The 27,179-nt window shown below is 43.7% G+C and overlaps 1 protein-coding gene across 1 annotated transcript in view; it reads right to left on the bottom strand.

The window, feature by feature from the left end:
- The window catches only part of LOC149456584 (solute carrier family 22 member 6-B-like), a 92,430-nt gene that overhangs the window by 62,542 nt on the left and 2,709 nt on the right, over positions 1 to 27,179 (bottom strand). Inside the window, exons 2-3 of the mRNA XM_089684772.1 lie at positions 11,519 to 11,622; positions 2,926 to 3,080 (exon numbers count right to left, since the gene is read on the bottom strand). Coding sequence (XP_089540898.1) covers positions 2,926 to 3,080; positions 11,519 to 11,622 — 259 coding nt within the window. The remainder of the gene's footprint in view (positions 1 to 2,925; positions 3,081 to 11,518; positions 11,623 to 27,179) is intronic.

Below are 27,179 nucleotides of genomic sequence, written 5' to 3'. Positions count from 1 at the left end.
CTTCTTCCGCCGTGTCCTCAGCCGCCACCCCCGTGCCAAGTCCCATTACCCGACCGGCATATCACATGTGCAGGGCGCAACGGTGTCACGCTGTGCTGCACCTGGTATGCCTTGGCGAACGTAGTCACACAGGGGAGGAACTTCTGAGTGTAATGAACAGAGAAATCGACAGATGGCTGTCTCCGCGCAAACTCAAAATCGGAACCATGTTGACCGACAACGGAAAGAACATGGTGTCTGCTCTGCGTCAAGGAAGGTTGTGCCATGCGCCATGCATGGCTCACGTGTTCAATCTGGTTGTCAAGCGGTTCCTAAAATCCACCATCCCACTGCAAGACATCCTTAAAACGTCACGTAAACTTTGCATGCATTTCAGCCATTCCTACACCGCAAAGCACACCCTCCTTAAGCTGCAGCGGCAGAACGGAATTCCACAGCATCGCCTGATCTGCGACGTTGCAACAAGGTGGAATTCAACCCTACACATGTTAGACCGCCTTTACGAACAGCGAAAGGCCATCACCGATTTCCTGATGTTACAAGCGGATAAAGGTACTCCCCTGTGTAACTTCGATGTCAGCCATTGGCAGCTCATGCGTGACACCTGCCGCTTGCTCAGGCCCTTTGAGGAGGCCACGCTATTCGTGAGTCGGCAGGACTATGGGATGAACGACGTCATTCCTCTGTTGCACGTCCTGGAACAAATGCTGTTAACAATGGCTGGTCAGGGTGCGGTAGACGTGGCGCACAGATCTCAACGCCACATGACCCCTGTGGGGGCAGGACAGGAAGAAGAGGAGGAGGTAGAGGAGGACATTTGTGCTCAGGAATTATTGAGTGAAATGGGTGGTTTTTCCACTCAGCGGACAGGAGTGGAGGAGCAGGAGCATCTGGTAGAGGAGGAGGAGACAGAGGACCCAGACGCACCGTGGCAGTATGCTGTGGAGATGGAGGCAGGGAGTCCCTCGCATTCCTTGGCACAAATGGCCCATAGCATGCTCGCTTGCTTGCGTAGCGACAGCCGAATAATAACCATCAGACAGAGGGATGACTTTTGGCTGTCCACCTTGTTGGACCCTTGCTACTGTTCAAAAATGGAGGCCTTTTTCACACCTGCTGAGAGGGAGGCCAAAATAACGTACTATAAAAACCACCTATGTAGTCAGTTGGTCTCTGCCTTTCTGCGCCAACGTCCATCCTCAGACACTGTGGGCCCTGTGCGCTCGCGTTCCGCTGCCATGGCAGCAGGGGAGGGGTGGGGTGGTAAGAGCAGTGGCAGCTCCACCAGCAGCGGCTGCTTCAGTCTGCAGTCGATGATGAGTAGCTTTCTTCACCAGCGCAGTGAGGAAACTACTAACCAGTCGCAGCAGCAGCAGCATCAGGTGGACCTGGAGCAGGACCTCAAACAACAGGCTTGGGCCTACTTGGACAGCACCCTGCCAACCGAGGTAGACAATCCCCTTGACTACTGGGCAACGAAACTTGACCTTTGGCCCCAACTAGCTGAATTTGCCCTTGAAAGGCTGTCATGCCCGGCCAGTAGCGTGGCATCGGAGCGCGTGTTTAGTGCGGCAGGAGGTATTGTAACTCCGCGGAGGACACGACTGTCCACCCAAAGTGTGGAGAGACTCACGTTTGTGAAAATGAATCAGGCGTGGATTAGTCTGGATTTCAAACCACCAGTTCCTGACACAACTGACTAAATCCGCCATGAATCATGCCCCAAACATGTTATTATTTTTAACATAGGCCTCTGTATGGCCTTCAATTTAAGCTGCTTACGCTTCGCCACTCTGCCATGGGCCCCTGTACCGCCTCCTCTTGCTGCTGCCAGGTCCAGAGTGTGTCATGGGTCCCTGTACGGCCTCCCATTGCTGCTGACTTCATTGCCACACTCTGCCATGTGCCACTTTCAGGTCTCCTTACACTGTTGGTGGGTTCCATTTTGTCATAGGGTGCTGGCAGATTACGGGCCTCCCATTGCTGCTGCCAGGCCCGTAATCTGTCATGGGCCCCTGTACCGCCTCCTCATGCTGCTGCCAGGTCCAGAGTGTGTCATGGGTCCCTTTACGGCCTCCCATTGCTGCTGTCTCCATCGCCACACTCTGCCATGTGCCACTTTCAGGTCTCCTCACACTGCTGGTGGGTTCCATTTTGTCATAGGGTGCTGTATGGCCTCCCATTGCTGCTGCCTCCACCGCCACACTGTGGCTCCACACTCTGGTTTTGGCCCCGTGACTGCCCAAATGAGTGAAGTGTGCGGTGATTCTAAGATCGACGGCACTCATCTGCATGTCATACTGACTGACAGTATTATTTCTCTTCCCCAGCAGACTCCAATGGCATTTAAATTAAAGGTACAGTATTCTGCACTAATATAAAGGCTCTCTGAAGCCTAGAAACACCTTTTTATAAGTTAAATTCGCAGCGAATATATTCGCATCGAATCGAATTTATTCCTCGAATTCGCCGAATCAGCCGAATCGAATTTTTGAATACTTCGCTCATCTCTAGTAACAATATTGTTTAATGCAAATGCCATACCGGTAGGTCTTTTTTGTCACCCCTGAATCCTGGATTCTTTCCAGGACATGGGTAGAACAAAATGACCACTGAGCCTTCTTTCTTGAGGATGATGACAGTAGTAACCTCTTTAGTTGTCCTCAAAGAAGGAGGCTCGATGCCCATTTTTTTATAGCCCATGTCGTGGAAAGAAGCCAGGACTTAGGAATATAAATATTGGTAATGCATGGGCCAGGCTTGATGCGTGAAAGAAAAGGTCTACAGATGTGGCATTTGCATTAAACCATCCTTTTGTAAATGGTACAGCGTATTTTAAACGTTGTGCCAGTTTATTTAAAAGGTGTCCAAGATTGTTGGACACCCATACTGATACAGTAATGTTATGATAAACGAGATACTTACTCAGAGAATATGAGTTGAGAACAATACCAGAGAGAGATGCTCCAGTCAGAAATCTCAACACACAGTATGTGATGTAATTGGGAGCAAAGGATGCACATATTCCACTCACAAACATCTGAAGGTTTGACCATATGTGCAAAGGTCTGCGACCAAACCTGTTATGATAGGAAAATATTTTCTGAATTCCAGAACACCAAGTAAAACTACTATTAGCATTTAATTTAAATGTGTAAAGGTATTATATTAAACCAGTAATTTTATTGTAATAACCACTTGCCTACCAGGCCAATTTTCAGCTTTCAGCGCTGTCGCACTTTGATTGACAATTGCGTGGTCATGCAAGATTGTACCCATATGAAATTTTTATCATTTTTTTCTCACAAATAGAGCTTTCTTTTGGTGGTATTTAATCGCCGCTGGGCACTTTATGTTTTGCGCTATTAACAAAAAATGCAAAAAATTTGAAAGAAAAAAGTTTCTTTGTTTCTATTATAAAATTTTTCAAACAGGTAATTTTTCTCCTTCACTGATGTGCATTGATGAGGCAGCACTGATGGGCACTAATAAGCGGCACTGATAGGCAGCACTATTGAGGTGGCACGAATAGGCGGCACTGATAGGCAGCACTAATGAGGTGTCACGGATAGGCGGCACTGATAGGTGGCACTGATAGACAGCACTGATAGGTGGCACTGACTGGCATCACTGTTGGGCACTGATTGGCGGCACTGCTAGGCATTGACTGGCGCAACTTCTGGGCACTGACTGGCACAACCACTGGGCACTGACTGGTGGCACTGACTGGCAGCACTGTTGGGCTGCACTGATGTGCACTGGTGGGCACAGGTGGGTGGCACTGCTGGGCACAGGTAGGTGGCACTTTTGAGCACAGGTGTGTGGCACTGCTGGGCACAGGTGGCTGCACTGCTGAGCACAGGTGGGCGCACTGCTAGGCACAGGTGGGTGCACTGCTGGGCACAGGTGAGCGCACTGCTGGGCACAGGTGGGCGGAACTGGTGGGTGGCACTGCTGGGCACCAATCATCAGGGCACTGATCATCAGTGCCATGATGATTGGTGTCGATTCCCTGCTCTGATAACTGCCGGTTGTCAGCAGTACCTTCCTCACGGCCTGACAGCGTGAGGAAAGTGCAGCCGAGTACCGGCAATTGCATTTCCATTTGGACACAGCTGATCACGTGGTAAAAGGCCGCTGTGATTGGCCTTTTACTACATCACGTGATCAGTTGTGTCCGTAGGACACAGCGATCACGGAGATCGCCGGTAGTGCGCCCCCGGGGGTTCTCAGGAGAGCGCTTTCTGGGAGGGCATCATATGACGTCCTCCCAGAACTGGCCGGCCCCAGTGTAGCCATCATTTGGCTATCTGCGGTCGGCAAGTGGTTACACACGATGTATAGTTCATGAGTTATAAAAAGATTAGTCAATTAGTAGAGCTAGAGACAAAACTTTTTTTTAATGTTTTGAATATGTATAAATTCGCTGGTTTCAGTATTTGTTACATTGTATACATTTTCAAATATATGTGGATCAAAATTGCACAGATGTCTACTGTGAAGAACTGACTAGATAGATCTTTGGCCCTGTAATGTAGATCCCGATAAAAATTACTTGAGTCATTACAATAAAATTACATGTGAAAGAAATTATAAAGAATTATGTAGGCTGCAGTTCCTCAACTATCAGCTTGAGAATGTTGGTCCCCTGAGTGTCATGCTGATGTTCTGGCTTCCATACTTTGAGTTACTGACCCAGGACATGTATAGACTATGGATAAGGATATCTAACAAGTTTCTGACACTCATTTATATTTATCAAGTGTGTGGTTCAGCAATAGCAGCCCTTACAGCTCTCTTGACAGGTATACTTTAATCTCAACTGAACTAGTCACAAATCAACATTACATTTGCAGTACCCTCTAAATTATATCTATATATAAATATATATTCAAGTGGAGCTCCACCCAAAAGGCTAAGGATTGGCACCTTTGGGGAGTGGGTACCTGAAATTGACAGGTACTCATTCCTACTTCCTCTGCGATTGCCTAGGTGATCGGAAGCAGATGTTGCCCCCCCCGTAGTCTTCTGGGGACACTTGACAGGTTCCAGAAGACTACAGGACCATTCAGGAAGTGCAGCACTACTTGCACATGCCAGTTGTCCACACTGAAGATGCCGGCGCCGGGAACACAGGATGGCTGGTGAAACAGGCTGCGGGGAAGACACCAGTTTTTGTAGTGCTGACTTTTATTTTTTTACAGATTGACTGGACAACTCCTTTAACCGGTTCTCGCCTGGCCAATAGCACAAAGGCAGCTGGCAAAACACCTCGTCCATCCGGTTGGACACCATATGGCGTCCTTCTGGACACGCCCCCAGATCGTGCCCCCGGCGGTGCGCAGCGTGCCGGTCTCTCGTCGGCTGTGTCCCATGGACACAGCGCATCCTTGATGAGGGTAACAGCCAATAAAATTGTCTGTTTACCCTGCGATCGGCTGTGTCCTATCACAGCCGCTCACAACTATAAACAAAAAGCGGTAACTTGCTATTACCACTTCTTCTCCTCACACATGGATCCTGTGTGAGGAGAAGAAGGGGAACAGTGAGTTACAGCTATCAGTATTGTGCACCACACTACCGATTGCCTCCACACTGCCTTGATTGCCTGTCACAGCTTCCCATCAGTGTACCTGTCACCAGCTGCCCATCAGTGTACCTGTCACCAGCTGCCCATCAGTGTACCTGTCACAGCTGCCCATCAGTGTACCTGTCACAGCTGCCCATCAACCTACCTGTCACAGCTGCCCATCAACCTACCTGTCGCCAGCCCATCAACCTACCTGTCGCCAGCCCATCAGTGTACTTGTCGCCAGCCCATCAGCTTTCCTGGTACCTGTCACCAGTCCATCAGCTTACCTGTCGCCAGCCCATCAGCGTACCTGTCGCCAGTCCATCAGTGTACCTTTTGCCAGCCCATCAACCTACCTGTCACCAGCCTATCAACCTACCTGTTGCCAGCCCATCAGCAAACCTGTCGCCAGTCCATCAGCGTACCTGTCGCCAGTCCATCAGCGTACCTGTCGCTAGTCCATCAGCGTTCCTGATACCTGCCACCAGCCCAACAGCATACCTGTCACCAGTCTGTCAGTGTACCTGTCAGCACAGCCCATCACATACCTGTCAGCACAACCCATTGGTGTACCTGTCGTGCAGCCCATCAATGTATCTGTCAGTACAGCCCATCAGCAAACCTGCTAGCGCAGCCCATCACATTCCTGCTAGCACAGCCCATCACATTCCTGCTAGCACAGTCCATCACATTCCTGCTAGCACATCCCATCAAATACCTGCTAGTACAGTGCATCAGTGTACCTGTCGTGCAGCCTGTCAGCAGAGCCCATCAGGGTACCTGTCCACAGAGCCCATCAGCGTACCTGTCCAGCAGAGCCCATCAGCGTACCTGTCCAGCAGAGCCCATCAGCGTACCTGTCCAGCAGAGCCCATCAGCGTACCTGTCCAGCAGCCCATCAGTGTACCTGTCAGCACATTCATAAGGGAAGCCTATCAGTGTACAAAGAAAAAACTGGTCACCTACCCAGGTCTTTTAACTGGCTTTTTAAACAGTGAACATGGAAGGCGTCACAAAGTAAAAAAAATAGGACTATCCAGTTCAACTTGCCAGCCTACCCCAGTCTAATAATGGCTATTGTCGGCAAGGAACATGGATAAGTATAACTTATCAGCAGAGTGGGATAAGAAAGCCAGTTCAAACTGCCAGCCAGTTAGCCAACTATCAAAAACCAAATTAACCTGTCTAAGAACATGCGTTTAAAAACAAGGGTTTAGTTAGCACACATTTGCAAATACATACGTAAGCCACAGAGCCACATCACGGCACCCTGAGTATCTGTGGTCCTAACTCTATAAATCTTGAGAGTTCTCACAATGGAGGCACATGCATTTAAATGGATAGAAACAAGGGCAGGTGAACCTGAGGGAGCCCACCCCTCATTAAGGTCATGGGAGCGCACCTGACACCCAGCATGTAGCACAACGGCAGCCAGGGTGTCCAATGCCTATCAGTGTATCTGTCAATGCATACAACTGTGCAGCCTGTCAGTGTACTTGTCATCAGCCTGTCATCAGAGTACCCATAACAGAGCCACCATCACTGCAGCCCATCAGTTGTGTACCCATTACAGTTGCCTAACATACTGCCAACATGTCAAAAAAATATTACTCTAGTGAGGAGGCTTTCCAAATCCTCAGCATGACGGACGAGAGCAGCAGGGAGCTCTCACTGTCTGATTCTCATTTGAATTACGAGCCAATAGAAAGCAGTGGATCAGTGACCGAATCAGAAGAGGAAGCAGTCCCTCCTAAAAGAGTAAGACACTCTGAACAGCGGGCAACAACGAGCAACGCCAACGTACCAATGCCATTACACCAAAATGGTCAGTCAGCAAATGCCAACAGAGCTAGACCCAGGATGACAGGCCCAGTACCAGCACTGGGATATCATGCCAGACCCCAAGAGTCAGGGCCCAAACATACCTCCCAGACGCTCTGGCAAACCCTCTGTGGTTGTCTTCCAGCTCAGGATCAGCTACAATCCACCCTTTCACTGCACAACCAGGCGCGCAGCCCAACACAGAAAATATTTCCCCTATTGATTTTTTAAATTTATTTTTCCCTGATAATTTCCTTCAATAAACTGTCAATCAAACTAACCTATTTGTCCAACAGTATATCACAGACAACCCCAATTCATGCTATGCCCGTCCATTCGAGTGGAGATGGCTAACAGTAGAGAAGCTTAAATTGTTTTTGGGCCTTACGGTCAACATGGGGCTTACAAAAAAAAATGAATTACATTCATATTGGTCCACCCACCCCATCCATCACATTCCCATCTTTTCATCTGTGATGTCCAGGTCACGTTATGACATGAAAATGCGCTTCCTGCATTTCAGTGATAATTCCCAGTGCCCTCCCCCAGATCAGCCAAGCTATAACAAACTGTATAAAATTCGCCCCCTAATTAATTTTTTTTCTAGAATATTTTCTGAACTTTATGTCACTGATCAAAATATCTGTGTGGACGAATCTCTTGTCCACTTTACTGGCCGGCTGGGATTCAAGCAATATATTCCTAGTAAAAGGGCCAGGTATGGACTGAAGCTCAACAAGCTGTGTGAAAGTGTCACGGGATATGTGCATGCCTTTCACGTGTATGAAGGCAAAGACTCCCAGCTTCAGCCCCCTGGGTGCCCAACCTACATTGGCACAAGTGGAAAAATTGTCTGGGACCTGGCCTGTCCACTTTTCCAAAAGGGGTATCACATCTACCTAGACAATTATTATACAAGCCTGCCCCTTTTCTGCCACCTGTACCTTGAAAAAACAATGGCCTGCGGTACTGCCCGCACAAACAGGAAGGGCTTCCCACAAAATTTAGTTAACACAATTCTACAAAGAGGGGAATCTGCAAGTCTTAGGAAAGAGGAAGTGCTGGCCGTGAAGTGGAGGGATAGGAGAGATGTTTATGTCCTGTCCACTATCCATAATGACATAATGGTAGAAATTCATAGAACACAAGGTCCCGACCAAAATCCAGAGTGTATCCACAATTATAATCAATTCATGAGGGGGTCTCATATGTGAGGGGCTTCAGAATAGAGAAAAAACAGTTTTTGGTTTTCTCTGGGTTTTGTAATTTCTGGAACAGGGTCTGTTTGTTCGGAAGCTTCGAAAAGATTGGGTGGGACAAAGCCTCTACCCCTGTGCCCCGGTCCTACCTGAGCAAGGCCCTAAGCCTGATGTTCCTGCCTGCTGCCTGGACCTTTGTGATGATCATATCTCTTTCTGCATTGACCCAGGACTTTTTATGGACCATGTTCTTGCCTGTTGCCTGGACCAATACTTTGGCTGTGCTGACCATATTTCCTCTTGCTACCTGTACTGGCCCAAGACTTTTTCTGACCATGTTCCTGCCTGCTGCCTGGACCAATACTTTGGCTGTGCTAATCATATCTATGCTTGCTGCCTGTACTGACCTAGGACTTTTTATGGACCATGTTCAAGCCTGTTGCCTGGACCAATACTTTGGTGTGCTGACCATATCTCCTTTTGCTACCTGTACTGACCCAAGACTTTTTCAGACCATGTTCCTGCCTGCTGCCTGGACCAATACTTTGGCTCTGCTGACCATATGTCTGCCTGCTGCCTGTACTGACCCAGGACTTTTTATCGACCATGTTTCTTCCTTCTGCATGGATCCCAGCCTGCTGCCTGTTCTGACCCTGGCGTGTTTATCCACCATATTCCTGCCTGCTGCCTGGTCGACTCCTGTGGCTGTTGCCTGCTTCCTGGTCCAATGCTCTCCTAAAACCACAGATAATCTTTCTTTAGCTAGGCTGTGAAAAAGTCTCAAATGTGGTATTGTTGTAAAAAATGACAACTTTAAATAACTCACCATGTCTTTTACTAAATACTTTGGACTGTCTATTTTTCAAAAAGGGGTCTTTTGGGGGCTATTTGTGCTTTCCTAGCATATTAGGGCCTCAAGAAATGAAATAGGCCATCAGTGCTTTAGGTGTGACCAATTTGGAATGATTGGTGCCATAGCTTGTAGACTCTATAACTTTCACACAGACTAAATAATATACACTGATTTGGGGGTTTTTACCAAACGTATGTAGCAGTATTAATTTTTGCCTAAATTTATGAAGAAAAATTACTTATTTGCAAAATTTTATAATAGAAACAAAGAAAACCTTATTTTTTTTTTAAATTTTTCTGTCTTTTTTTGTTTATAGTGAAAAAAATAAAAAACCCAGGGGCGATTAATTACCACCAAAGGAAAGCTCTATTTGTGGGGGAAGAAAATGATAAAAAATTCATATGGGTACAATGTTGCATGACCGCGCAATTGTCATTCAAAGTGCGACAGCACTAAAAGCTGAAAACTGGCCTGGGCAGGAAGGGGTAAAAGTATGGAAGTGGTTAAACATCATTCATGTAACAATAGACATAGTTTGTACACAGTTGTTATGGGGCCTGGGGTGTCAGGAGGCCCTATTAAAGGGGTTTTTAGGCAATTGAAATACTGACCCTATAACCTTTTCATATTTGTAATTTTAAAACAAATTGCCCTCAGAGCTTCTGGTCATCCTGTCCAGCACTAAAATTAAAGTAAATTAAACTGAACTCTTTCAATCAACATTAACTATTTTTAATCCTTATTATGCTAGCAATTAGAAAACAGAGGAAAATATATATTATATTTACTTGTTTTAAACTTTTTTTACATTTCTTCAGTTGCTTCCTGATTTCAGGCCTATACAAATGATGTCATACATCCGAGGAGTCTTCATGGGCATTGTTTTTTCTTTCATCTGGGGGAGGGGAGGAGGGGCTTTCTCAGCTAAGCACACCCTTCTCTCTGCATGCCTGAGCTAAGGGCAGATAATTCCAGGAAGTAAATGCTACATGAATCATCTGCCCTTACTCAAGATGGCCACAGATAGAAATGCTAGGGAGGTGTTTTTGCTAAATGATTTGTCAACTAATTAAAGCATGGAGACATGGATGAGTCTGAATAATAAAAATTAATCAAATAACATTTTCAGTTTGTGGTGCTCAGATACAGTTAAGTTCCACTTTAACCCTGTATGCCTAACACAATTGCACAGGGTGTAAAGAAATACCAGGGTATCTCTGACAGCTGTTTGTAATGCTACAAAAACTAAAAAACCCAAAGATGAAAGAAGTTTGTCTTAAAGTTATAGAGTAATTATGCAGTAATTATTTCATTATATAACACATTATTTTTGCTACTAAAACTCTTTTTTACACCACCTCTTTCTGGACTTGCTTGCTGTAGCAGTGGAAGGGGGTGGGGGGGCTTAGAATTTACATTGAGGCCCTGAGATCTGAGATGCTAATAAATACAAGGTAGCTAAGGAGCACATAGTGGTTAGCTGTAAAATTATTTTTAAAAGTCTCTTGGCAATATCTGTCCAAAGCTCTTGTCCCTAATAGTGTTCTGACCAGGGCCATCTTTAAGGTGGGGCAAAAGGGGCAAAAAGAGCAGCAGCTGCCCTGGGCCCAGTCATTGTTGAAATGTACTGGTTTACATTCCCTTGTACCTGGAAATCTTTGTCCCAGGCTGTGTCTGATATCTCAGTGTGAAGTGCTGTCACCTGTGCTTACAAGCTCTGTCCTATTGCCATGTACAGATGACTCAAGTATGCAGCCCATGTCAGCATTCACATGTAAATAACTTTATGTGAAGATCAATGACAGTACTGAGGTTGCTGGGGCTCTCCATGATATGTAGTTATGCCCTTGATAGACACACGGGGGTTGATTTACTAAAACTGGAGAGTGTAAAATCTGGTGCAGCTCAGCATAGAAACCAATCAGCTTTCAGGCTTTTTTTGGTCAAAGCTTAACTGAACAAGCTAAAGTTAAAAGCTGATAGGCTACCATGCAGAGCTGCACCAGATTTGGCACTCTCCAGTTTTAGTCAATCAATCCCTCTGGAACATATTATGACCAGGCCAAATCTTACTTATCTGCAAGACCTCCAAACACAATGGACCCAACCAGAACTCCCGACATGTAAATGGACTGAGCCAGTTGTCTCATCCTGTGACGACTACAGACCAGATCCCACTACAAGAAAGAAGGGACAAGGGGAGAAAGAATCATGAGAAACAACACAGAAAATTAATATGTAAACTACTTTAAAAGAGGCAAATAAGGTGAGAGGTGGAATCTGAAAAGCGAGGAAGGATTTTATGTTTTACTGCTAGCCATAGCAAACAGAAAATTAATTTGCTTCTAGTAAAGGAAGAAAAGGCTAGAATCCCAGTCAATTTTTTATTGCTGTCTGTGAGATTGATTTATTAAAGGCATATAGACTATGCACTTTGCAAGCACATTCTGCACATGCAGTTGCTCCAGAGCTCAGTACATGAGTTAAAGCTCTGCTGACTTCCATCATCCAATCATGTGCAAGCAAAGATACTGTTTTTTTATTTTACTTGCATGTGATTGGGTATTTTTTGCAAAGTGACGTTTCACCTAATTTCCAAAACTCTGGAACAACTGCACTTGCAAACCACATAGTCTATTTGCCTTTAGTAAATTAACCCCTGTTGCAGATTTGTCATCACTTCCTCTATGGTTTGACTGTTGTTCCTGTGACTGTAAGTGAGGAGAAATCTTTGTAGCAAAAATATTTCTAATGCTTTCTAACTCTATACATAACTAAAAAAAGAAAAAAAAATGTTTTTGGCTGAACATACACTGTATGACTGTCAGGGCAGCGGTGGAAGGTAAAAGCCAATCAGAGTTGTATTGGTAGTCATAAACCTGTTTAATATTAGTGTATAATCGCATAGTATATTGTTAAAAAAAGCATCCTCTTACAAACACAATGCCCAAAGTACTAAATATCACCGATATGCAGAGGCAACTAAATGTTATGTTGGTATTTTCAATAATATTTTTTCTAATTTTTATGATAGAATGAGTGATAATGTTACAATCAATATAACAAGTGTAGCACTACCCCCTTAAGGGTCACTGAGTTGTTTTCGGGCTCCCTGTCACTCTTGACCACACTCTGAAAGCCCAATCCCTGCTGACACCACCGTACACTTTTGGTCAGAGTAAACTCTCTCAATATTACCAGAAAATGAACTCACACACAAGTTAGAGTGAGCTGATACTTTCTGTATATTAAAGTTGAATATAATTACAGCAGCACAAAATTATGGTAAATAATAACAGGTCAACACATACAGTTAAAATCTCAAGCAGTTTTGGACATCCTGCAAGTGAGAATTTAACCAAAGGCCTCAACTCTGAGATGTTTTTGTCCCCAGTGAGCAAAGGAAAAACTACTAAAGAATAAGGCTGGCTTACTTTGGGCTCTCAGAAGCTGGTGACAAGGTTCAAATCTGAGATGAAGAAAGAGCTCTTTAATTAACTTTTAACTCTTTAATTAAGTTTTAACTGCAGTAAAAGATCTACATGCTTGTTGGGACCCAGTTGGGGCACTACAACACTCCAGATCTCCTTGGTTGCAATAGGTGGAAGTCCCTCAAAAAGGATTTAGGCAAGCACAGACACTATTTCTTTAAGTGGTATTTACCTTGGGCAGTACTGCTTTAAAGCATAAAATGAGATGCAAGTTTTAAGCAAGAGACTTAAAGGGTCGGTAGATGCACTTATTGGCAAAGGGTTAATTCCTCTCTAAGCCACAGTAGCCGATGGCAATAATGACAAGTGTCCCTTGATGGATGTAGACCAATTGTAGAGGAAAGTGTAGCCTGGCCCAAAGAGGCAGAGACTGCAGTTGGCTCTAATGACTGGATTAAGCTGAAGTTGTGTTTGCTAATATGCCAGGTGAACTAGGACTCAGCTTGTGTAACTTGTCAACAATGTCAGTAACTGTATAGAGCAGGGGTGGGCAAACTTTTTGACTTGAGGGCCGCAATGGGTTTGTCAGGAATGGACTGGCCAGCAATGGTGGGACTCACCTGCCTTTTGATCTGCAGTACCAGGGCTGGCCAGCGGGTGCTCCCAGCAATCAGAGACTCAACCTTTCAGCCAGCTAACACCTGGAACTGATTATACTGGTGTATTTAAGGGATGGCCAGACCTGCAGACTCTGCCTTGGTGTTGTGTTTGTCCTGGGCCCTGTATCTGTCCTGCATCCTGTTTCTGTTCCTTTGCTGACCCTGCCTGATCTGAACCGCTGCTGACTTCTCCTGCTCTGATCCCGGCTCGCTCCTGACCATCCCTCTGCCTGACCCTCTGTACCACGCTGCTTGCTACCTGTTCTGATCCCTGGCTTGTGACCCTGACCATCCCTCTGCCTGACCCTCTGTACTACGCTGCTTGCTACCTGCTGAACCTGGCCTGTGACCCCGACCAATCTCCGCTTGCTCCCCCTGTACCTACCTGCCCTATTGATATTGACCCGGCCTGCCTGACGACGCTTGCTTGTATGTACTGTTATCTGTGGGTGGTTGGTTTGGTTTGTTTGCACTGTATTATGTTTTAGTATTGCACTGCGTTTATGTTTGTATTGTTAGTGTTAATAAATTATATTGTTTATCACATATCTGAAGTCTGCGTTTCCCTGCGTCAGTCACACACCTCTGGTCACACTCGGGAGCCCTGACAGGGTTCATATATTGGACCCGGGGGCCGGACCAAGAGTAGATGAATGATGTGTATGTGTCATCCATAGTAAGTATAGTAATATTCCCCCATAGTAAGCATAGTAATTCATCCCCCATAGTAATTCATCCCCCATATAGTAATTCATCCCCCATATAGTAATTCATCCCCCATAGTAATTCATCCCCCATAGTAATTCATCCCCCATATAGTAATTCATCCCCCATAGTAATTCATCCCCCATATAGTAATTCATCCCCCATAGTAATTCATCCCCCATAGTAATTCATCCCCCATATAGTAATTCATCCCCCATAGTAATTCATCCCCTATATAATAATTCATCCCCCATATAGTAATTCATCCCCCATATAGTAATTCATCCCCCCATAGTAATTCATCCCCCATATAGTAATTCATCCCCCATAGTAATTCATCCCCCCTATAGTAATTCATTCCCCATATTAATTCATCCCCCATATTAAGTCCCCCCTGTGTCAATTCACTTACCTTTGCTCCGCGCGTTCCTCTCGCTGTATTCCCGCGCCGTTCCGGTGTAGCATGAAAATCTGTCTCCTATGAGGATCTGTCCCCCTCGACGTATCTGCGCATGTGCCAGTTTCAGGCATTAGCAGCCGATCTGCGATCTCCGGCACATGCGCAGATACGTCGAGGGGGACAGATCCTCATAAGAGACAGATTTTCATGCTACACCGGTCTTCAGGGCAGACTGTGAGAGGAGCCTAGCTCCCCTCGCGTTCGTCACGCTGCCCCGCCTACACACATCCTGAGAGCCATCCTGACAGTATCACGCTCCGCGGACCGGATTAAAAGGTCAGGCGGGCCGTAGTTTGCCCATTGCTGGTATAGAGAGTGGTTGAATCAATAGAATGTTAGTGACAACTTAATTGGCTGTAAATTGGGACACACTCACACCTGTGGCATCATCCCAGTCACTGGTGATCTCTCTGTAGATGGGGCCCCCAGCGGTCCTGCAGTTCTTCTTGCAGAGTTCATTTGTGACAGCAGCCCTCCGGGTCTTCGACCCCCAGGATAGTTCTCCAGATTCTTTGGCGATGTCAGCAGATGGCTCCCTTGTTCTGCGCTCTCCCACTCTGCGGCCTGGTCCAGTCCTCCGGCATTCTTCACAGCTTTCTCTTCACACCTTACTTCCAGCTCTCACCCAGTTCACTTTTTGCCTTTGTTCTCGGGCATCTGCCTTTACATGGCTTCGACCACATGCCAGTTCCTCTGGGAAACGTAGTCCCCTAGTTCGCTACCTTCTAACAAAGTTCTGCTGTTCAGTCTACAAAATCTATAAAGCTTTTCACCAGAGTGCGCGCCACTGAGTTACAGGACACTGTCACCTTGTGTCTCTTTTAGCATCCTACTACATAATAGCAAGGTGTTACACAAGAAACGGACTGCAAAGTTACATATAAATATTCAATGTAAATAGCACACTAGAATATGAAACATTAGGTAAAACATTATAAATTATTTTTGATACATAGGTAGTATGTAGAGGTTTTGTGTATTCCACAATGTATTGAGAGCATATTAACATTTGGGTTACGGCAAAGATGATAAATATGAGCAGCAGGGGATCAGAAAAGAGAGAAATAGATGAAGAACACTGGAGAAGTGTTGGAAAAGTGGGATGGGGAAATATGTCAGATAAGGAGTACTGGGAAAAGGGGTGGTAAGAAAAGAAAAGCAAGGAAAAGGGTGTGACGTATCAAGCCTGGGCATAATGGGGAAAAGTGTGTTGTTCTTGTGCGTGGTCATGTAACACTACACCTAAATTAAATTTATGTCCTTTTTTCCCACAAATTGAGCTATCTTTCGGTGGTATTTGATTACCTGTGCGGTTTTTATTTTTTGCACTATAAAAAAAAAACCAGACTGACAATTTTGAGAAAAAAATAATATTTTAGACTTTTTGCTATTAAACATGTCCAGTAAAAAAAATAAAACAATCTAATTTCATCATAAATTTAGGCCAAAATGTATTCTCTACATGTCTTTGCTAAAAAAAAATCCCAATACATGTATATTAACTGGTTACGTGAAAGTTATAGCGTTTACAAATGGTGGTATAGATACTGGAATTTTTTTTTTTAATTTTTACTAGTAATGGCAACGATTAGCAACTTATAGCTGGACTTCGGGACTGCGGAGAGCATTCTGACACCAGTATAGTGATCAGTGATAAAAAAAAAAGCACTGACACTGTGCTAATGGCACTGGGCAAGAAGGGGTCAACATGAGCGGTGATCAAAGGGTTAACTGTGTGCTGGGAGTGTTTTACATAGGGGGCTGTGTCAGTGTGCTTCACTGTAAGCACACTGCTTTGGATGGCTGTGCTATGCAGTGTGCTCTAGCTGACAGGGAGGAGAACTGTTAGTAAACAAAACAGTTCTCCTCCCCGTCGCAGATCATTGGAAATCACTGGGCACCGATGAGAAATCACCGGGCGGGACCCGTGATTGACAGCCATGGACTCGAAAGGCGGTGCGGGTAGGGCTCGCGCGGGCCCCCTACCCGGAAATGCAAAACCTCTATATCTGCTATAGAGCAGACAGGAAGCGGTTAACATTATTAATATAATACAGAATTGATATAGCACCATCAGTTTGCGCAGCACATTAAAATATTTAGAGATATAGTACAGTAACAACACAATTCAGTACAAAAGGGTTAGGAGGGCCCTCCTCCCAAAAGCTTACAATCTAATTCATTTTTCATTTATTATTATTAATTTGTTGTATATGTTATTTATATTTTGTTTTAATTTTATGGGCATCTTTGAGGCTAAATGTGCAAACCTCCTTGTGAAAATACCTATTGATTATATTGAAGTATATACCTATTGATTATTTTGAGGTAACACACTATTTAGTTTTTTGTTTTTTTGAGATATACAACTTGTTTGGACACATGGGGATGTTGAAGTTGAACACGGAGGAATAATTTATTTGGACCTATTTTGGACTTTGCACATTTTACTGAAACAAAAAGGTTTATTTATAATTTGACTTTCAAGGGTGAAAGTGGGACTTTTTGGAGTGTCACACAGGGTTGTATTTTATTTACAGTCATGGCCGAAATTGTTGGCACCCTTGATATTTTTCCTGAAAATCAAGTATTTCACACAAAAAAGGTATTGCATTAACACATGTTTTGCTATACACATGTTTATTCCCTTTGTATGTATTGGAACAAATATAAAACAGAGGCAGAAAAGCAAATATGACATAATGTCACACAAAACCCCAAAAATGGGCTGGACAAAAGTATTGGCACCCTTAACTTAATATTTGGTTGCACACCCTTTGGAAAACATAACTGAAATCAGTCGCTTCCTATAACCATCAATAAGCTTCTGACACCTCTCACCCGGAATTTTGGACCACTCTTCCTTTGCAAACAGCTCCAGGTCTCTCTTATTGGAAGGACACCTTTTCCCAACAGCAATTTTAAGATCTCTCCACAGGTGTTCAATGGGATTTAGATCTGGGCTCATTGCTGGCCACTTCAGAACTCTCCAGCGCTTCTTTGCCATCCATTTCTGAGTGCTTTTTGACGTATGTTTGGGGTCATTGTCCTGCTGGAAGACCCAGGATCTTGGACGCAAACCCAGCTTTCTGACACTGGGCCCTACAGTGCGACCCAAAATCCTTTGGTAATCCTCAGATTTCATGATGCCTTGCACACAGTCAAGGCACCCAGTGCCAGAGGCAGCAAAACAACCCCAAAACATCATTGAACCTCCACCATATTTTACCGTAGGTACTGTGTTTTGTTCTTTGTAGGCCTCATTCCGTTTTCGGTAAACAGTAGAATGATGTGCTTTACCGAAAAGCTCTATCTTGGTCTCATCTGTCCACAAGACGTTTTCCCAGAAGGCTTTTGGCTTACTCAAGTACATTTTGGCAAACTGTAGTCTTGCTTTTTTATGTCTCTGTGTCAGCAGTGGGGTCCTCCTGGGTCTCCTGCCATAGCGTTTCATTTCATTTAAATGTCGACGGATAGTTCGCGCTGACACTGATGCTCCCTGAGCCTGCAGGACAGCTTGAATGTCTTTGGAACATGTTTGGGGCTGCTTATCCACCATCCGGACTATTCTGCGTTGCAATCTTTCATCAATTTTCCTCATCCGTCCACGACCAGGGAGATTAGCTACAGTGCCATGGGTTGCAAACTTCTTGATAATGTTGCGCACTGTGGACAAAGGCAAATCTAGTTCTCTGGAGATGGACTTGTAACCTTGAGATTGTTGATATTTTGCCACAATTTTGGTTCTCAGGTCCTCAGACAGTTCTCGTCTCCTCTTTCTGTTGTCCATGCTTAGTGTGGCACAGACAGACACACAATGCAAAGGTTAAGTGAACGTCTCTCCTTTTTATCTGCTTTCAGGTGTGATTTCTATATTGCCCACACCTGTTACTTGCCCCAGGTGAGTTTACAGGAGCATCACATGCTTGTAACATTCTTATTTATCCGCAGTTGTGAAAGGGTGCCAATACTTTTGTCCAGCCCATTTTTGGAGGTTTGTGTGACATTATGTCGAATTTGCTTTCTTTCCTCCCTTTTTTTGTTTTGTCCCAATACACACAAAGGGAATAAACATGTGTATAGCAAAACATGTGTTAATGCAATACGTTTCGTGAGAAATACATGATTTCCTGGAGAAATATCAAGGGTGCCAACAATTTCGGCCATGACTGTATAAATTTTTTTGGATACCGAATCTATATTACTATTTGTATTACTATTTATGTTTTGCAATGTATTATTATTATTCATGTTTATTGTGATAAGCACTGCACTTAGTGTGAAATATTCTGATGGTGGGGAAGTCTCCCCACTGTCAAAATACAATAGCTCAGCGGGGAGGATTCCCTCATCCATCTTGAATATGTGAATGAGAGAATCGGGTCAGTTTTTAAATTCAATCTGCTGTTTGAATGAAAAAAATTGACCCATCTATGGGTTACCTAAAGGGAACTAGAACCAGAAAACTGTTATTGGGGTTATTTTGAATTCCCCCTGATTGTATCATATAAAAGTGTTATGGAGCACTTACTTTTACTGCCCTGAATCAAAAAGTTCAATTATTCCTAAACAATCTGCTCTTCTTGCTTTGTATAATCTCCAACACTTTTGGGTGTGTTGGAGGCTTCTTTTTGAATGTAAACATTTTGGGATAAACATAAGTCTGTTCTCAGACAATAAAGTTGGAGAGAAAAAAAAAATGAAAAAAAGGGGCAGACTTGATGGTCATTTTATGCTATTACTCTTTTATGGTTCTTTGATACACAGTGGGGTAGATTTACTAATTATTATTATACAGGATTTATATAGTGCCAACAGTTTGCAAAGCGCTTTACAACATGACTGCAAACAGTACAGTTACAATACAATTAAATACAGGAGGATTCAGAGGGAACTGCTCATTAGAGCTTACAATCTAAAACCGGAACACTTAGAATCTGGTGCAGCTGTACATAGTAGTCAATCAGCTTCTAAATTCAGCCTGTTCAAGTAAGCTTTGACAATAAAATCTGGAAGCTGATTGGTTTCTTTGCAGAGTTGCCCAGATTTAGCATTCTCCATTTTAGTAAATAACCCCTATTTGCTTTCACCCACTGATCTTACATCACCACAACTCACCAATGCTGCAGGGAGAACCTTATGCTCTCTCAAATAGCAGTGAGCTGTCCAGGGGCTCAGCACAACCAGTGTTTGCAAAGCCACATACAATGACAGTTTCCTCTGAACTAATCACACACCGCTAGGGACAGTGTATTGATCTAGCAGCACAGCCAATCTAGCTTAACAGTATTAAACAATCAATTGTACATGTGTGGGGAAAATGTATTGAATAGTGATGTAATATGTTCCTGTTAACATTTCAAGTTTACAAGTAAAACAATCTTTATTTAATGGCAGAATTTGTCTGTATCATTTACTGGGAAGAAGTGTTCTAAATGGGAGAACAATGTATAACTATGGTGTATCCAAGAACATGAATATTGGGAGTTAAAGCAATTCAACCCTCTGGTTTAAGAAGCCTTGAGATGCAGAACAAGTATGCCAGGTTCACCTTTGCAGGTAAATATACATGAGTGAACTACACATTCAACCTTCTGGGTTGGGACACTTGTAATATGTATATACATTCACTGGCCTCTTTATTAGGTACACCTATTCAATTGCTTCGTAACACAAATTGCTAATCAGCCAATCACATGGCAGCAACTCAATGTATCTAGGCATCTAGATGTGGTGAAAATGACTTGCTGAAGTTCAAGCAGAATGGGGAATAAAGGGGATTTAAGTGACTTTGAAGAAGGCATGGTTGTTGGTGTCAGATGGGCTGGTCTTAGTATTTAAAAAACGCTGATGTATTAGGATTTTCATACACAGTCATCTCTAGGATTTACAGAGAATGGTCAGAAAAAGAGAAAATATCCAGTGAGCGGCAGTTATGTGGACAAAAATGCCTTGTTGATGTCAGAGGTCAGAGGAGAATGGGCAGACGTTTTTGAGATGTTAGAAAGGCAACATTAACTCAAATAATCACTCATTACAACCAAGGTGTGCAGATACCATCTCTGAACGCAGAGCACATCAAACCTTGAAGCAGTAGAAGACCACACCGGGTTGCACTAGAAACAATGCACACAGGCTCACCAAAATTGGACAATAGAAGATTGGAAAAACGTTGCCTTGTCTGATGAGTCTCAATTTCAGCTGTGACATTCAGATGGTAGGGTTAGAATTTAGTGCAAACAAGCATGGATTCATCCTGCCTTGTATTAACGGTTCAGGCTGGTGGTGTAATGGTGTGGGGGATATTTTCTAGGCACACTTTGGGCCTCTTAGTACCAACTGAGCACCGGTTAAACAGCACAACGGATGCTGACCATGTCCATCCCTTTAGGAGTACATTGTACCCATCTTCTGATGGCAGCATCCAGCAGGATAATGCACCATGTCACAAAACTGGCATCTGGAATATGGGAGGACGAGCTTTCTCAGCTAGCACACCCCCCTGCCTACAAGAGCAGATAGATTATAGGAAGTAAATGCTATCTGAATCACCTGCTCTTATAATGGTCTCAGATAGGAATGCAAGGGGCTGTTTTTTAAAACGATTTTTAAAAAAAATAAATGGATGGGTGAGTTTACTTTAAAATTAGAAATATTGACCTGAATAGTTTGATATGCTTGTAAAGCTCAGGCTAGTTCTGCTTTAAAGATCGTTTTAAAAAAACATTAAGGATTATGTAGCACTACCCGTTTGGGGCCGCTGGATTTGATTTGGGTCCCCCCTATGCTCTGCATGGCCAGGCAATATGCATTTTCCACACTTTGGACACTGGAGTCAAAGAACAGTCCTTGAGCTTGGTTTTCTGATTTTGTTAAGGGGTTAAGAGCTTTGATGTGGTCTAGGTGTATATGGGATGCCCGAGGAACTAGAATTTGAGGACAACTCCTTAGCAACTACGTACAAAGATTCGGATTAGCAACAGTCTTTTCTTTTAGAGCACCAAAGGCTATTAGGTGTACCTCCTCAGACCCCGGATGATTCCTTCTCTTCACCCAGCTGCCTGAGGGTATCCCTGAGCAAGGGCGCCCAAGAGCTGTTATTTTAGAAAAGTCCAAGGTGAGAAGCTATTTGGGTCTTGCATCTGAATGCCCTCCGCTGGACTCGCTCCTTCCCTGCTACACAGGCTATCCTCTCTGGGAGACGTTGAGGCAGTGGAGATCTTCTTTTCCAGCAACCTGCTTGTAGGTAGGCTTCCCTCCTTAGGGCCCCCTCCCTTCAGATTTGCATGGTCACCATGCCTAGCTTCCTGCCAGGGGATTGGCCAGGGTCCCTCAAGCAGATCTGAGCCTCCACCCCACCTCCAGAAAGCTCTCAAGTTTCTGGAGAGTTGGGAGGGCTCCAGAAACCCTGACCTGTTACAGCCTCCTAGTCTGTCCTGAGGTACCCTCACTTCCTCACTCTCAGGCTGACTCATCCCTAGGCTGATACTCAGCCTCTATCTAACAAAAACTATCTGACTAACCTGGAGGGTGTTACAATTAAAATGGTTATTGACTCACCATTACCAAATGTGCATTATATTACACAGTAATTGAGGAGTAGATAGCTACTCCATGCAATAAATTCTCTATATAAACATTACTGCTGCTATTGAATGCATTATTTAACATGCTACTACTCATGGTAATTATAGGGGACACAATAGTTTCAAAGAGAATTCTTTTTAGTATTGGCGGACTGACCATTTGGAAACCCAGGCACTGCCGAGGGCCCGGGGTCAGTAGGGGGCCCCATGAGATGCCCCTGGTACCTTTTTCATAGGCTTTTTGGAGTTTGGGCAAGGACACAGGGGCCCCATGATCCCCTATTGCCCGGGGGCCCCATGAGTTGTCAGTCCGCCTCTGGTACACACTGATATTCATCCCTTTAACACTGCTCTGGTTTTGTAATGTATGGCTAAAGCTGACTATAGACTAATAGAATTTTGTTCAAAATATTATTGCTTTAATAACATTTGTTCCATTTTCTAATTGTTAGTGGGGTCAAATTAATGTTCTGAAAGAGCAGAATGAAAACTTTTTTCTTCTAACGGACAGATTTATAGCAGTGTATGCAGTTTTAATTCAGGAAATTACATTCATTCCAAGACTGAATGTTAAAAGCAACAAAATGTTAAAGTAGTTTCGAACGTCATTCATTCAGTCATTAAATGTACAAAGAATTTTGATATGAATATTTGTACAAACATTCAAGTGAAAGGTTGTTCGAAAATCTATTAGTGTAAAGACAGCTGATCAGCAATTTACTCTGGGTAATCATTTAATGATAAGCAACTCTGATTTCCTGCTAACAGTTTTGCTGGACATAAATCCAGAATAGGCAACAGTATATTATTATTATTGATGGACACTTTCAAATTAATATACAACTAGACCAGTCATGTAATGAAATGTATTCCTCATTAAACTTTGTAACTTCTTTCCTAAGCTGTTTTTTTTCCATTTTTTTTTTTAAATTAAAGCTGTACCTGTAAACTATGGTTGCCACCTCATCTCTTTAAACCCAAACACATATTAATTACACAGGTTCTGAGGCTAAATTAATGCATATAAGGCTCTAATTTAATTACCACCTTAATAAGTCACAGAAATTGTATAATGAATATGTGTTCCGGTTTAAAGGGACGAGTTGGCAACCCTACTGTAAACAAGGGTGTAAATACTTACCTGTCCTGCTGACCGTGACACTGAACAGCGCTCTGTTTGAGAGGAATCACCATATGAAGTCAATACAGAAACTAATACAATCAGGAGTGTTGATCTCCTGTTTTCCTTGCAGCTCTGTGGTTCTTCCCACCAATTCTCTTGTCAATATAAGACACAGTAGTAAGGTAGAAGTCATTGGGAGAAACCAACAAGGGCAACAATAAATCAACACACCCTGAAGTGTAGTTTTCTGCACAGACTTTAGCTAGCAATTCCTCATAGGTGTCCTTTTATCATGCAGTTGTAAATGACCGCTGCTCAGTTCTCCGGCATTCTTGGAGAACACAGTTCTGTGAATGTCTTTTTATGAAACGGTGTAGATCAGTTCTCCGAATGAAGGGAGAAGTGATCTAAAAATGCTGCAAAACGGCTGCTTTTACTATAATCTCGCGAGATTACAGTAAAAGATCAGTCAAACACAGTTTACTAAACAGTGGTAAATTACCGCTGCTTCGTTTGCGTTTCCTCCGATTCTCCAGCTCTAAGCTGGAGAATCTAAAGGGAGAACACAGATCGCCAGTGAAGGGCTGACATCGCTCCTTCATATACTGACAGTCTGTGTGCTGAGATGATCAGAGGAGAACATGTTCTCCGCTGATCATCTCTGTTTCCTAAACCACTAATGATCGGAGATCAGCAACGATCCTCAGGATCGCCGCTGATCTCTGTTTCATAAAAGGACACCCTAATCAGAGCAGCATTTAGTGGCACAGTCCTCACGAGAGGTACTTAAATTCTCCTTTACGGGCACAGCTTCAACTTAAAAAATCATGTTTAGCAACAGAGTTGTTTTAATGAAGTAAAGAATCAGGAGAACACTTCATTACATATCTTATTTAAAAGTACAGCTTTTATTTAAACATTCAGTTTTGCTTTAAGACTTTGTTTTTGTAACTGAAACTACTTGTCTTAGCACAGTAGTTGGGCAGAAATCAATCTACCATTGAAATTCAAAGAAGTTCAGAAGCTGATCCCCTTTGATCCCCTTTGAAATCAATGGAAGACAAATTTGTCAAATTAAAAATGCCCATTTTCTGAGCTAATAGGCAAGGATGTTTCAAAAAATATAAGGGGGGTGGGGGGTTGACTGTCCTGGGGAACATGTAGAAATGAAAACAAAATGTAGGAACTACGTTTGGCCTAAATCTTTTAACCGCCTCCCGCCCACCATATAAGGTAATGACGGGTGCAAGATGGTTCTCTCGTTCTGGGAGGACGTCATATGACGTCCTCCCATTCTAATCACGCATGCTCGGTGCAGCACGTTGGTCAGCAGTGCGCTGTGTCCCTTGGACACAGCGGATCAACGGAAAGAACCGAAGATGTCAGCTCGGTCAGGTGATCAGCTGTGTCCAGTCACAGCTGATCACATGTAAATAGGAAAATGCTGCTTATAGGCATTTCTCTTCTCACGATCTGTCACGCTGACAGCTCGAGAGAAGAGGAGAGCCGGTAATTGGCATCCCTCAGAGGGGACATGTGCACTGATCATCAGGGCACTGATGATCAGTGTGCCCTGATGATCAGTGTAGCCCCAGCAGTGCCACCTGTTAGTGTCCATCAGTGCCAGCTGTCAGTGCTCATTCATGCCACCTGCCAGTGCCCATCAGTGCCACATCAATGCCACATATCAGTGCCCATCTGAGCTGCCTTTCAGTGCCACCTATCAATGCCAGTCAGTGCTGCCTAACAGTGCGCATCAGTGCCACCTATCAGTGCCCGTCAGTGCTACCTATCAATGCCACCTAACAGTGCCAGCCAGTGCTGCCTATCAGTGCCATATATGAGTGCTGCCTTTCAGTGCCCATCAGTGATGCCTGTCAATGCCCATCAGTGCCACCTACCAGTGCCTCCTCAACAGTGCCCATCAGTGCCACCTATCAGTGTCCACCAGTGCAGCCTATCAGTGCCCATCACTGCAGCCCCATTAGCGCACATCAGTGAAGGAGAAAAATCACTTATTTACAAAATTTTATAACAAAAACTAAAAAAAAACTTTTTTTTTATTTTCAGTGGTTTTTGGTTTGTTTAGCAAAAAATAAAAAACCCAGAGGTGATTACATACCACCAAAAGAAAGCTCTATCTGTCTCAAAAAATGATAAAAATTTCATATGGGTACAGTGTTGCATGACCGTGCAATTGTCATTCAAATTGTGACAGCTCTGAAAACTGAAAATTGGCCTGGGCAGGAAGGGGGTATAAGTGCCCTGTAGGCAAGTGGTTAAATAACATGCTTGGTGGTGCTCTAATTCTGCCTGTGAAGGGGCGCATGTCTGTGATGTACAGAAGTGCAGTAGCCCTGACATTTACAAAGGAAAAGAAAATGTTTAAAATTGCCAGCAAATGACATTACATTACGTGCATCTAAGAAAAAAAAACAGTCCAAAGACGGCATCGGCTATGTAATTTGGGAGACTTTCGTAGGAGTCTGTGTGCTGGAGCTGGCAATAAATGTTGTTTGCTGGAAATTTGAACTGCATCAATTTTTTTCTTTTTTGTAAATGTCACTTTTGCTGTAGCACAAGATCACAAATTTCCTATAGTTCCCCTCAAAATGCTTACCAGACCCTTTGGGGTTTATTTACTAAAGCTGGAGAGTCCAAAATCAGACTCCCTTCTGCATAGAAACCAATCAGCTTCTAACCTCAGCTTGTTCAATGAAGCTTTGGCAATGAAACCTGGAAGCTGATTGGTTTCTATGCAGAAGGGAGTCTGATTTTGGACTCTCCAGCTTTAGTAAATAAACCCCTTTGAGTCTGCTATGGATTTTATAGGGTACCTAAGGCAAAAACAAAGTGTGAGGTCTCAGTTTCCGAGTGAACTGTTAGCTCATCCGTATCCTCTACCTCAAACTGAGAGTCAGATACAAGCTAAATTAAATAATTAGGCAAACATAAACCCCTCATAAGGGCTCTGATTGAGCTCATTCAGTGTAATGTCTGATGTATTTCCTCCACTCAGGCAGCCAATGTTGAGTGTAAAATCTTTAATTAACATGAATGGCTGGGGCTGCTGTACTCATTTATACTGCGATGCTATTAAACAGCATACAATAGTTTACAAAAAATAGAAAATGTTTTCAATCCACAGTAACTTAGCACAATAAAGCACCATATAGCACCTAACTCTCCATCAACAGATTGTCAGTTCTCCCTAAACTATTCCAACTCACACTGACAAATGGCTGCTGGGAACTCAGTCCCTCAATGGGGTCAGTTGTTTTGATGACCTTTCAGAGAGGGATTTATACTCACTTTGGAAAATTTCCAGTCACTTTTTCCAGCCAGGATGTGAAAATAAATATACCTAAAGGGTTACCAAACTCAAAAAAACCTAAGACAGCTTTTAACCATTGTCTTTTCGATCTAATCCTAAAAATGTTTGGCTTTAGATACACTTTATCCCAAAGAGAGTACAGGTAGCAAAAGAATATAGTGCATGCATGGAAAAAGTACATTGAAAGCTGTCATCCACATACTACATAATTCTCTTGTTTTTCAAGTACTCATCTCTCCTTATCCTGGGTTGACCTTGCCTTGGATAATCATTTATTTTTCCAGTTGATGCCAAGAGTTTGTTATCTGCTCATGGGCCTTTTGAGATACTAAGTATCCCACGTAATGGTCCCCCCCAAAGGTAGGTCCTCTGGAAGCTGAACCCCTTTTGGCTAACCATTTTAAAAATACGGCTCATATGATAAACATTTGTACTA

The sequence above is a fragment of the Staurois parvus genome, unplaced genomic scaffold (assembly GCF_062004578.1).
Source record: "Staurois parvus isolate SC_StPar_1 unplaced genomic scaffold, SC_StPar_1.0 ptg000356l, whole genome shotgun sequence".
NCBI classification, from domain to species: Eukaryota; Metazoa; Chordata; class Amphibia; order Anura; family Ranidae; genus Staurois; species Staurois parvus.
The sequence above is the reverse complement of the archived record's forward strand: the minus strand, read 5'-3'. Positions and strand labels throughout refer to the sequence as shown.